General features: G+C 39.4%; 1 protein-coding gene across 2 annotated transcripts in view; it reads left to right on the top strand.

Annotated features, from left to right (window-relative positions):
• Nucleotides 1-13,794, top strand: part of cep85l (centrosomal protein 85, like) — a 52,964-nt gene that overhangs the window by 3,758 nt on the left and 35,412 nt on the right. Inside the window, exons 1-2 of one of the 2 annotated variants that reach the window (XM_060866188.1) lie at nucleotides 2,737-3,047; nucleotides 7,257-7,412. In XM_060866188.1, the coding sequence (XP_060722171.1) occupies nucleotides 2,984-3,047; nucleotides 7,257-7,412 (220 nt within the window). In that variant the 5' untranslated portion in view covers nucleotides 2,737-2,983. Of the gene's footprint in view, nucleotides 1-2,736; nucleotides 3,048-7,256; nucleotides 7,413-13,794 lie in introns of those variants that run through there. The other variant, XM_060866189.1, reaches the window with a different exon arrangement.

The following is a 13,794-nucleotide window of genomic DNA, read 5'->3' as shown; positions in this document are numbered from 1 at the left end:
CTTGTTTCAGATCAGACTCACAGCCAGAAAATCATTTGTTTATTTATACTGATTGAAATTGAACATGTTTTTTTCTACATGGTTCTATCCTACATGTATTCCAGGTTCCAATTTTTTTTTTCTCCATGAACTTATTTCTCCTTCCCGGCATGTTCGGTCGCACTTGAGTGGTTATGCGACTGACCCGTGTTGGATTAATTGGGAGTTTACGGTTAATTGAACTAGCTCAATGCTTTTATTTAGCACTCGTGCCCTTTCTCCTTCAGCTGAAAGCACCGCTGTTCTTCACGGCTGACGACAAACCCGAGCGAGCCGACGCTAGCGCTTTATGCGTTAGACTTTTAACCTTCCATCTTGAACACGTGTGAAACGTGCCATTCCACAATAATGCAATTTCAAGAGCTGGCTTTTAAAAAGAGGAACTGTGTACCGGCAGCACAAAACATGATGAAATGTTGTAGCACTTGCACACAGGATTGCGACATAAGGCATATCCTATACAGCAACATACTTTAAGAAACTTTACAGAGAATAGTTTACTTCCTGTATGTTTTTGTAGATAGAAATGTTTACTTGAGAATACAGAATAAGCAGAATTTTTGTGAAGGGATTAAAAAAAGACATGTTTTGGGTGTCTGTATGTTTTAAGGTATTAACAACATAGCGTTTTTTTAGTAATGTGGGCAAATTGTTGGCATATACATAGTTGCTTAATACCATTATCTAATGTAGAAGTTGTTACACATGTGTGTAATAAAGGATAAATGATATCCATTGTGGTATCTGAAACCACTGCAGTGGCCAGAGTTCAGACCTCTGATAAACATCAGTGGTGGATATTATCCATATTCATATTGCATTAAAGATTCAAGAGTCATTTCGCAAGAGTCTCTCACTGACCATATTCACGTCAATCAAACCAGTGATATGTTCCACATGTCCTCCATATTCTTATATTTTTGTACTGAATATCTTTATGTTGCTTTCTAGGTCTCATTAGCTCAGGGTTACAAAACGAATCAAGCAAACCTTGGACACCAAACAAGCCTAGTAGTTCCCTTTAGAAGAGGTCCTACACTTTTGTTATTTATTCAGACTATTAAGTTAGCTTCTGGTGTTTACTCTGCTTTGTCTCAGGTTAAACTGTTGAGGATGCCACTTGGAAAACTTTGCATACTCGTGTCAGACATCCGGTCTGTCACTGAACAGGTGCCTAATGGATTCCAGTCCCCTTAAATAGTTCAGCTGGAATTCCTTTAAAAAGAATGTGCTTGTGGAACAGGGGCTAAGGAGACTTCTTGTATGTTTTTTTGCCTGGTTCTTTTGCTAACATTAGCATTCCTGAACTTGCCGTGTGCATTCAGGGTTAGTGAGTTTTATTAGTGTGCATCGTTAAAAAAGCAGTGATTAGCAGTGAAACAGGGTGAAGAGTCAGGCAGAAAGATCGTATACATGATCCAGCAAACGACAATGCATCCAGGGTTAAACTAATTTTAACTCGGAGGTCCGTTTTGAATCTCTGAGATACACTTTTAAGTAAATAAAAATAAATAAATAAATTTAAAAAAAGGTGAAATAGTAAAGAATAGTTTTCTCTAATTGTCAACCATCAGCCTAGAAACTGCTCTGAGGTGTTTAACACAGCAGATGTTCCTTCTTAATTATTCTACTTCAGTCAGCCGGTCAGTTTGGTGGTGGATCACTTGGTGAGATGAAGAAGTACGTCCTGGAGTGGGCGTGCACACATTTACACACTTTTTCACACCTTGGGGCCCACCGGCATGTTTTGGGGGTTGGAAGGAAACCCATAGAGTTACAGGGACATCATGTGTAACCACTCAGACGGTCAGACAGCCAAGCTTAGGATTGAAAGAAGAACCCTAGAACCGTGCCATCTTCTTTCCTCCCTTCTCCATGAACGGTGTAAATCATCACCTATATCTATTCCAAGGAGCTCTAAAGCCAGTGTTGTGAAAGGAGGGCATGTAAAAGGGACCCAGATTTGGCCAGGCAGTCTATTAAACTGTCAAGAGGTCCATCAGTCTTATAAGCTTCCTTGCTGTCATTTAAACTCCAACACATTTTCCTAACACTACTGCTGTTTCTGTACATTTTAGTGTTTCCCCTCCTTTAACACATCCATTTAATTTCATCTGGCACCTGAAACAGTTGTGAAAAACATTCAAATGTCCAGGACTTCTGGGTTTTTACAAGACTACAGTTGGAAATTTATGAACTTAAATGATTCGATTCATCCCAAGAGATTCGAGTGAACTAATGTGATTCAGTTCATGTCAAGAGATTCGAGTTAAATGAAGTGAGTGGATTCGCGCCAAAACGGAATCGACACGTATCGTTAGATTCTGTTCTGTTCGCGTGCGCGTGCGTGTATCACGGATTAATATCTCCAAAACGGGAGTCAGAACTGAACCGTGTCAGAATGAAGGAAAAGGAGCCGAAATACAGTAATTTGAGCTGCTTTCGTGGTGCATGTGTCGTTTGAGTAGGCGGAGTTAGCAGCTCTGATTGCTGCCTTCTACTCCATTCACAGCCTGGATACGCAACAGCGCGAGGTCGCATTCTAAACGTCTGTACGCCTTCTACACATGCGCACTACATAGGGCTCGACATCGTGTACTCATTGCTCACAGAGTACACTTTGTCTGCCTCGAGGATGCGTTTGGGACGCGGCCAACGTCTTGGCACAGCGAGTCGGCACAGCGAGTCGGTCGTGCTGTAGTTCAGCGCTGCTTCGTGTTTGAGATGAACGTGACCCGATTCAGGAATCGTGTCAAATAGAAATACAGATTTCTTTTTTATATTTAACACCTGCTTATTTTTTCATAAACATGGATTACAGGTAGAAGAAAAAAATCCGAAGAATTTCTTCCTAATCCCTAATATCGGGCCACTTCTTGCTTTTTTTTTCTCGAGGAATCGGTTCATTCTGGAAACTCCTTCGACATTAAGATTTAAATAGCGCATGAAATCCACCGAGATGTGGAGCAGAAACGATTTGGATGATGGCCTGGATATCTATAAAGCAGGTAGGTCCCGGGACATGTGGTACTTTAGGGTTAAACACGGTAAAAGATTGTGATCCGTCTCACTCGTGCCTTGACCGTTACCCTGCGGAATCTCAGTGTGAGACTAACGGCATCTTATTGTTAGCCACCTGAGCTAACGAGGCGTTTTTCACTCTTTATTCGAACAAATCTGGGCTTCTGAACCCACCTTAACTCTATTTGACGCTCTAACAAACAAGCAAACCTTAAATCTGACACCAGTCATTCACTGACACGCCTGAATTATCTATCAAAAATATGATTAGTAGTTAATATGGATGAACAATTAGCTTGTTAGCATAGCTCACTGTTAGCTGGGTCATGTTCTGGCTCTTTGGTGTTCGTGTCAGGTCAGCGACATTTATACACACTTTTACACAGATTTAGTGTGTAATATCACTTTATTGTGTGTGGGGTTTTAAGACGCAGACTCGCTGAATATTGCGCAATATTTAACGCGAATGTTGCATAAATCTCCTCATCCTCACTTCCTCTGCTGAGTTACTACAGTGTAATGACCCTCTGAGCTAAAACTACATAAAATTTTTGTTTTTTAACAAATATGGTATGATTTAGAGATTATACAATGTGTTTTTAACCTTCTCAATTAAGCAAACATTCATTCTTATTATATACATATTTACAATTTATAAAACTATATATATGTGTGCGTATAGGTATGTATGTAGTTGTGTGTGTGTGTGTGTGTATATATATACACACACACACACACACACACACACACATATAACTACATACGTATATATATATATATATATATATATATATATATATATATATATATATATATATATATCTTTAATCACCCAGTTTATATATGTGTGTATATGTATGTATATATAAGTCAGTTTATATATATATCTATATATATATATATAGCTTTAGTCACCCAGTTTCTTCACTAGCTGAACATATAAGATGCTTGTTTTTGAATTATTGAGGTTTTATAAGTTGTAAATATGTTATGCAATCTCATGTTTCTCAGCATGGACTTCTCTAAAGCTGGACTTCTCTGTTTTTCTTTAATCCCCCATCTGTCCTTTGAGGATATTCATCATATTTATCTGAACATCATTTATCAATCTTTTAGTAAAGTTGTGTGGAAATTTTCAGTTGCTTATTTACATGTAGCCCCTCCCACAAAACTCCATAAAAGGTCAAGGGCACAGGCAGCTGGGAGCACGAAACGAGTGATGAAGTTAATTTAACACACTTCTGTTCCAATAAAAAATGTACTAATATATAATGTTAATAGTAGCAAGCGAGCACGAAATTCCCATTAGCTTAGGAATTTATGTAGCTGTAACTGAACGATTATATAGCTGTAATTGAAAGTGTGTGTGTTGGCTCGCTTTCTTTGTTTATTTATTTTTGATTGAAGATTCAGCATTTTTTATTGTCACTATATTAAGTACAAAGAAATGAAAGCAGTCCTTACAGTGAAATTCACTTATAATTTGGTGCAAGCTACAAACACAATCGCAGTCGAGGCGATTGTAATAAATAAGTTATTTATTTATTGTAAACGATGTGTAGGTATAAATGCATATGTAAATATTTATATAGATAGAACTGTATCGGTATAAATAAGTTATTGCACAATAGTCAAACTTATTTATACCTATATAGTTCTATCTGTATAAATATTTACATAATTGTATCCCTTAGTTAATGCCAGTAATATAAAATTCCTTGTTTTTTTTTATAAAATGTGCTCGATGGGAATCCCTGACTGAGTGAGCCAGTGTCAGGCATGTGTTTTTGAATTCTTTTTTAAATCGCTCTGGATAAAAGTGTCCACAAAACACCATAAACAATAAACAGTTTAGATTTCATCAGTCGATCAAGTCAAGGTTTATGTTGGTTAATCTTCTTATAAATTTACACACGTTCAGAAGAATGTGGAGGATTTTTTCTCTGGGATTTCCATGAAAACCAAAATTTTTGTTTTAACGACGTACAAGTGAATCTGTTCATATCCGATAAACTAGACCCAGCATTATCGCACTCGTCATACACACACACACACACACACGCGCGCGCGCGCGCGCACACACACACACACACACACACACACACACACACACACACACACACACACACACACACACACACACACACACACACACACAACTCTTTATCTTCTCTCAGATCTCAGCACTGATTTTCATGAATTGGTTTCAAGATAAAGACTGAAATACAACAACCATGATATTATGTAGTCCTTAATACAGACTGTATGGTATTGTAGGTTTTATATCCTGGTTTGTTGTTGCAGATTGTTCGCAATCCAAAGTTTTTCTGTTTTCAAGACTGTTTACATTTAAGGAAGGAGTCTCCAGTTTCAGCACCTTGTAACCCTCAGAGTTTAAGCTGTAATGTAATAGATTGCCATTCTTTGCAGTGGTTCAGTAACAAGTCTTATTAAAAGAACAGAGAACAAAAGAGAAGCTGGTGAGAAGAAGGACTGACTGTTTATAGCTGCTCTTAGGAACGTAATAACAGAAACCAGCTTGTTTATTAGTCATTAGATGTAACTCAATGTGGATAAAAACAATGTGTTGTTCTTGCCAAGTTGCTGTCCTGTAAGAGATAGAATACACTTAGGGACGTGTTATTATCGAAAAAGAAAAGTGACTGTGCACCATGTGGATCCTCATCACACCATCCTGTCACTGATTATTTTCCTTTAGCAGCACACCCGGAGTCTGTTTTCCCTCACATCTGAAAAGCTGGAGAAGAAGAAGCTTTAGTGCTTAGTCTGAACACAGGAGCTGTATCACGATACGAACGAGTCATAAGTAACACAGTAAAAAAAACCTCAAGTATGCATAATATACTGCACATACATGCTGTAGCCTGCTTTACGATCTCCCGCGACACGCCTCACGTGAGGTAGCTGTAGCCGATGCGTTCAAACTTGTCGATTAGAAGAGCAGCCCGGGGTTCAAGTCAAATACTTAGACGTGATCATTTTGAATTCATTTTTGTAGTGAATCTGTGTTTATCTGTAGAATCAGCTGTAGACACATAAATCTCGAGGCGAACAGAAGTGACCGAGGACAAAAGACGACACCAATCAAAGCACATAAAAGGAAAAGAGACAAAACAGAAGCGATAGATTGGATGATTAATGTTCGATCATTTCTCCCCTCTCTCACGTCACTCCAGATCCAGTCTTCCTACAATCCTCTAACGTTTCTCATTGCTTTCTCTGAGGTTTTGGCATTTTATTTTGATTCACAATTCTGTGCTGATATACATTTGCTTTTCTTCTCCCAAATACACTCGATTGCTAATGAAATCAAGATAAATCTTCTGCCTAAACACTGTGCCATTGTCTCCTGTGTCCATGTTTATGTCCGAACAGAACTTATTTGAACACTTAAGACACCCAAACAAATGTAGGAACTTCACTTGGTGAAAAAATCTGCAAATTAGTGTATCTAAATTTCCTGCTGTTATATTTTTTCACCTTCATTCAAGTGGTTTTTGCCCACTACAGTTTTTCTAAAGTTGGTATACCGCTGTGTGGAGTTAATAATATTACGCTGTTAATGTCAATACTGCAGCTGAGTTCCCTCCTGGCCACCTTAATTACATGTCTATACACAATACACCTTGAAGATTTGGTTAGGTATTACTCACGTGCACTTGGCCTTGTCTTGTGCTTGTATGAGGAAGGGGGAAGAGAGTGAGAGAGAGAGAGAGATGGGGAGAGAGACAGAGGCGAGAGAGACATGGGGAGAGAGACAGAGGCGAGAGAGAGAAAGAGACGAGAGAGAGCGGGAGAGAGACAGAGGCGCGAGAGAGAGACAGAGAGACAAGCGAGAGAGAGAGACATGGGGAGAGAGAGACATGAAGGAGGGAGACAGATGAGAGAGAGACATGGGGAGAGAGACAGAGGCGATAGAGAGAGAGAGAGAGACATAAGGGAGAGAGACAGGCACGAGAGAGAAAGACACACACACACACACACACACAGAGAGAGAGCTGTGGTGTGCATACGTGAATATGTTTAGCTTTTCTGAGTCTGAATCATTATACCATTCCTGCACATGGCTCAGGATTATGCAAGTCTCCCTACACATGTTATAAACACTTTTTAACTCAATGTGCTGTAAACTGTGTGTTTCTGTGGTGACCGTGTCCACTGGTTTCGATGTCCAGGTTCCAGCGCGTCCTCTCCTGGGTGGGTGCCAGGCTGTGAGTCAGCATGGCACGGCTCGTCCTCCATCAACAGCAGTAACCGAGCCAGGCGTCACAGCGCCGCCTCCGACAGCGCCGACACAGGCATAGGAACGTCCTGCTCAGACAGCGTGGAAGGTAAGGGACATCCTAAAGCTCTCACGCCTTTGATTTTCTCACACGAACCAAACTGCCGATTCCTGTGCTTCCATCCAGTTCTGTCCATCCAGACATGAGGGAATGGATCACATCAGGACATGCTCACAAAATTCACTCGGTCACAGATATAGCACTGCGAAAACATAAAGAATCCTCCAGCAAGTTTGTGTTATATTATAAATATTAAATCATCATATATTAGATAATATTCCTGGCATGTTTAAATATTTAGTGTACAGTATCCTGCACCTCGTAGCAGCTCGCATTGAGGATAATCAAAGGTTGAATCTTTCTATAGAGTCTGTTTGTGTCCTTTGAGTCTATTTTACGATGATCTCAGACCAGACCAAAGCGCATACACACATATACAGGGTTCAAATCAAATAGATTAAGTGCTCCGTATGTGAAAACGCAGATAGCTGAGCTCAGTGCTGTGATTAAGTGATTATTACAAGTGATGCTCATTTTCTACCATCAAAGCAACGGTTATAAGACGCCATCTTCGAGGATCAGCAGCAGTGACAAGAGCAGCTTTGTGTGTGCTTCTGTTGTTGTCTGTTCAGTTTGTTGATCTGAAATGCAGAATAGCGAAATCTAAACATAAAGACCTTCCCAATATTCCTTATCATTACAGCGATGTAGGCCAGTCTATATTTGTGGTAAGCATTAGTAGGCTTATATATATTTATATTTACATTTACAGTACAGCACCACTGAGCCCTCTAATCCTGTTAGTAAGAACAGTGCTATTGTCAGCACAGACACACATACACACACACACAAACACACACCCAGACTCACACCTCACCCATCTCAAACTCTGCAGACAGGAGCATACTAAATACAAAAAAAAAATCACAATACGTGAACCTTAAAGGTGGGGTCTCCGTTGTTTGAAAGCCAATGTTGACATGTGAAATCACCAAAACAAATACGCCCCAACCCAAATGGGTCCCACCCCTGTATTGATTACAATTGCAGATAAACAAACAAGCAAAAATGACACACAAGCATAATCATGCAAAGGACAGCTTATATTAGTTCTGTGAAACAAAGCAAAACCAACGTTACTCACCTATCGAGAAGGAAAAAAGCAACCTCGGCGTCCCATTGCAGGCCTTCCCGCTCCTTCAGTTCTCTCCAGTGCTGGAAAGCTGATCCTATATTAACACGGGTCCTACTTCTTGCCTTATCGTAAGTCTTTCTTTGTTTTTATCCTCCATGTCAATGTTAAAACCGCTTTCTGCTAATGACACACATGTGCACTGAACACTCTCTCTGCCGCATATTGACAAGACACGTCTCTTTCTGCTCATTGGCTACATGTTAGTTTTGTTTTTGTTTTGTTTGGCGGCCCAAAGCAGTTTTTTGAAGCATTTCTCAAACAACGGAGACCCCACCTTTAAATCGACCAAATCATGATCCATATATCCCTAAAATCATAGCCTTGAAGCATAGAACAATCTTAAAGTATTACATCAATGTTAGTCACAACTTGAAGTGAGTTTAGGGGTTATTCTGTCAGTTGTGGTTGTTTTTGTACATGGAGACTTTAGACTTTAGTAGCACTGAGGTGTGGTCTCTTCATAAAGTTGACATTTATAGCACTTTGAAGTCTGAAGAGGTCAGATGCCTGTTATGGTCTCTTTTAGCATGTCTGCCTCTGCTACTAGACAAGCACCAAAGCGTAAGTTCTTCCCTTATGTCGCTTAGTCCAAATGATTAGGACTGACTGAAAGTCATGACAGGTAAAGACCTTAATCCTTCGGCTCAGCAGTAGCAGTGTTCTAGTCACTGTAATGGTTTGTGGTGGTGAAGAAGGAGCTCAAGTTTCATACAAAGGTCTCTGGTCCTTGGATGTCACCTCAAGCAGTAAGAAGCTGTGGCGGAAAATGATGTTCTGCTTCAGGGTTGCTTGGCCTATTTCTCTGTGATAGTTTAAGGACCTCACAGTCTGGTAACACCTTAGAGTCCTCAAGGACCTGCTGGAGGGAGAGCCTGTATCTCATGGTTGGGTTGGGAATCTCCTGATTGAAGTTTAGACTGACTTTCTTAACCATGGTGCTACCGTGACCTCAAGCAGATAAAAGTAATTGAACGAATGAATATTTCAGTCCTGCGTAGTTCAAATTGACCACATTTCAGACTCTTTGTTGCTATATTACACAACCCCGAGTGCAGATTGTTCTTGTTTGTCAGATGATGAACAGGGTAGGGTCTCAGCTGTACTCACTGTTTACCCAAGAGACGGCTGGTTACTATAGGATTTTTCCTTAGTTCATCACAACAAAAGCAGTTGTCAAGCATTAATTAGTGCTGGATGTGATGAGGGATTTAAACTGTGTATTCCACCAAACATCGTGTCCTCAACAACTAATATATGCAGAGAGCCAGTGGGACATTCACATTGATCTTGGCATGTGGACTCAGGCTTTATCATCAGAAATCAATGAATCCCTCACCGAAACGGCAAAGAGCCAGGAATAAAGTCATGTGCAACACCTTGGGCTGTGGCCTAGATTTCAGTGATGGTGCTTTTTCTAAAACAGCAGAGGATCCACAATCTCTCATATCCTGTAAGCGAGTGTTTCGTCCCCGCACGATCTATGCTCAAGCTTCAAAACAGACAGCTTGCTCCCGAGGTATAGCAGATCTGTCATGAATATGTCTGCAAATGTTGTGTAGGAAGCTAAATCGTGATTTTTACAGGATGTGTAGAAAGCCTTCTCGAGCAAAGAACCAGCGATTGACATTAGTCATCTCTGGTTACAGGCATCTCTGAGGCTGAGCAGCTTTAGCGAGGAACACTGAACTAGGTCAGATTAGCATTTCCTTGAGGCTGTGTTTGCATTATATAAATCTGTTTTTTTTTTAATCAGATAGAAGTATATCTGATACAAGGATTTCAATTGAGTAAACATTTTACTGTGGATGAGGAGATCATTGCTGGTTTTTCTTCATCAACCACAGTTTGAAGTAACGGCTTCAAGACAGCTAAAGCTATTTTTGCCTTCTGATCTTCATCATGAATCATCCCCAGGGCTTGGGTCTTTCCCCTAAAGACCTGTGTTGTTAGTTTTCTCTTTTTATCTCTGATGAAGTAGCGGATTATATCACAAATACAACCTATTTTTTGAAGTTGTTGCAAATCATATGTCCTTCAAAACGTGTCTGATGCAACGTGTTCTTTAATAAGAAGCCGCTTTAACCTCACCCTGCTCTGCTGACTAGTGTTTCAGAGAGGCATTCATCCAAATTCTTTTCTTCTGTAGAAATTCTGCATTCAGTGGCTATATTCCACATGAAAGAAGGATATTTTGGGATGTGCCACATAATCACTACTTTCACGTTTACTTGTGGATCGCCCCCTATCAAACTCTGCGCAGTCTTGCCGTAGCAGCCTTTGAGAACGTACACATGTATCCTCTTATATAACATCTTTTTTTTCCCCCAAGTTTATTTATATGAAATCACCAGAGGTGATTTTTCTTCTTATGTGAGTTGCTTAATGAGACACTGGCCTCATTCCGGTTTGTTAGAAGCCTGGGGACGTGTCCTGCATTGATGTAGCTCCATTTTATCCAGTGTTAAGTCAAATCTCAGTGACCCAAGATATCCCCTTGTCTCAAAACAATTGGATAAAAGAGTTAGAGAATTCGAGGCAAAATATATTTTTTCTAATCTAGGGCAGAACAGCTAGCATTATAGACAGTGTGTCAGAAAACTCAATGGCCTGAGACTGATGGATTAGACAACTTTACACCAATTGGACTTCATGATATTATTTAGGGCTGGGTGATATGGCTGAAAACTGTATCACGATATCAGTGTTTCATATCGGTCGATATCGATAATTATTGATATTTTTTTTGACCCATTTAAAATAAGGACCAGGAGAAAAAAATATTACATTTAAACATTTTTATTTTAAACTAAACCTTCCTCTGATCATAATCCCCTCAGTTATTAAGACAGAAATGTCAACAACCAGGAAAACTCAAATAAAATGTAAACATAAGTCTAAAGTCACAATGAACACTTAACAATTATCTCTTAACATTTAAGGTGCAAAATGAAAGAAAATGTAAGAAATGCTTAATAAAGTATAATAAAATAGTGCAAAGTGTTAAATGTAAACAGAGAAACCTGAGAAGTTTAGTGCTAGGAAGTTCACTAGCTGTTCACCTTCTGGTGAATAAAGTGTTATAAAATATGTGCAGTGTTTTGTAACCATAGATAAAACTGAGGTAGTCAGATGCATCTGTAATATAAAAAACAAAAAAGACAACATTGATCTGACTACGGTCAGCCTTATAATATCCAAAAAACTGCCATACTGGCGAGCTGATTTTTCCTCTTTTATTTACACTTTCCTCGCTCGCTGCGGCTCATTTTCTGCTCATCAGTCGCCGGTTACTGAAGAGGAATCCAGCAGACCAGCACGAGACAACGATATGGCACAACCAAACATGATACTGTTACATGATTGGCTGTTAGCGTGTCACTCCCTACGTTGCTAGGTTACCAGAGAGTGAGTGCCTTTGTTAATGCAACCAAACTTGCTTCGCAACCTCCGTTTTCTTCCGACGAAGAATAAAAAATATCGAACGTTTTATCAAACACATTTTTATTGATATCGATCACGTGTCTATCGCGATACATATCGTTATCGTTTTATTGCCCAGTCCTAATACTATTATAAGAGTTCCTTAAGTACAAGTACAAGGCTTTGCAGCTTTCACCTCTGTTTGGTCTCAGGACCAAACAGGTCACTTAGAATCTCTATCTTCCAAATGATCTGTCTAGGGCGGGCATCACCAAATGGCGGACCGCGGTCTGCCCAGACCCGTTAAAATTCTAATATTATCATATTAAGCATCTCCTTATTATAATCTAATATTATAAGATTATATAAGCTCTTTGATATTAATAAAAAGATAAATCTTTCGTTCATGCCCAGTTAATCTAGTTATTACTGCTCAAAGCTCTGCACTTTTCTTTTATTCAGTAAATTCTGCCCTGTTCTATTTTACTTGAAATGTTCTTTTGCCTAAGGTTCCTGTGTTATTAATGTAGTTAATGTTTAAAAAAGGGGCAGCTCAAAAGTCTTTTGTTTAATTCTTTTCTTAAAGATTAAAAGCACTTTTATTTTATTCAAAAGATTCTAAATGTTTTACATTACTTGAAATATAGGCCCTAAGTTCACTCTGCTCAAAGCTGTGTTTGCACTTTTTATTTATTTTATTCAGAAGAAATTCAGTGTCTGTTGTCTGTTACTTGACATGTAGTAAAGACTACAGTATTGTTTTCTATTCAAGTGCCATACAAGTTCAGACTTTGAAAACACTTGAAATTTAACAATAACTTATATAGAAATGTATATTTTATATACATAAATGTATGATTTTTATAACATGAGGGTACACTATTTTAAGTGACAATATAAGATTCGGACCTTTGCTGGGAGGAAATTTTAGTAACTGGACTTCTTTGAATTTTAATTGAATACCCCTGGTCTAGGGTGACCTAGAACAAGATGCAGGAAGTTCCTCTAGTTTTGAACCAGGCCACCTGCTGACCCAACTCACTAATTATACCAATTTTATCACTGTGGCTTCCTCATAATTACCCCTGGGCAGTCTAGTCTGCGCAGACAAGAACATTGTTTCTCTCTTGTTTCATCCTCATGAGCTTGCGTGTGCCTGATGGGTGGGTATGGGAGTAAATTGGTGTGTTCACTGACAGACTGCAAATTCACAGCTGTTACGGAGCCCCCACTGTGCTAACAAGCAAACTCACCCCCTTTACTGCAGAACATTTACAATAGGACGCTCGAGTCTGGATTAACTCAAAGGAATCGGAAATTACAGCTCGAAAGAATTCATCAAAAAAAATGTCCTGTCATCTCAACGATATCCTCTGTAGTGGTCTTGCTGGTTTGCTGAGACTCGAGCACTGACGCAACGGAGGTCGAGTCCGGGGCATCGTCGCGGTATCAGCTTGCACTGTGAGGATCACTGGTGTTGAAAGGCAACCCAAGCTGCGTGACTTATTAGCTAAGAGGTGACCAACATCACTTGAGAAAGCAAGCCAAAGATGCTCGTATACCACTATAAATATCGTTTCTCAAAAGAGAGAAAGAACTTGTTTTTGTTGTATATTTACCAGTACTAGTGTCCAAAAAACTACCCAGTATATTTGTCTCTAAGTGTCAGGAAACATGGATATGATGCAGCATTTCCCAGTTGACAGATAATCATCTAATAAAACTCCCCTTCAGCTTCATATAAAATCTGGTAAGTCCTAGCAACTTCACTTTAGTGAAGAGGTTATCCTAAATTGGGATGGGTCTGGAACATTG

This window comes from Tachysurus vachellii, chromosome 3, assembly GCF_030014155.1.
Source record: "Tachysurus vachellii isolate PV-2020 chromosome 3, HZAU_Pvac_v1, whole genome shotgun sequence".
In the NCBI taxonomy this organism is placed as follows: Eukaryota; Metazoa; Chordata; class Actinopteri; order Siluriformes; family Bagridae; genus Tachysurus; species Tachysurus vachellii.
Note: the sequence above shows the minus strand (reverse complement) of the source record. Positions and strands in the feature narration are given on the sequence as shown.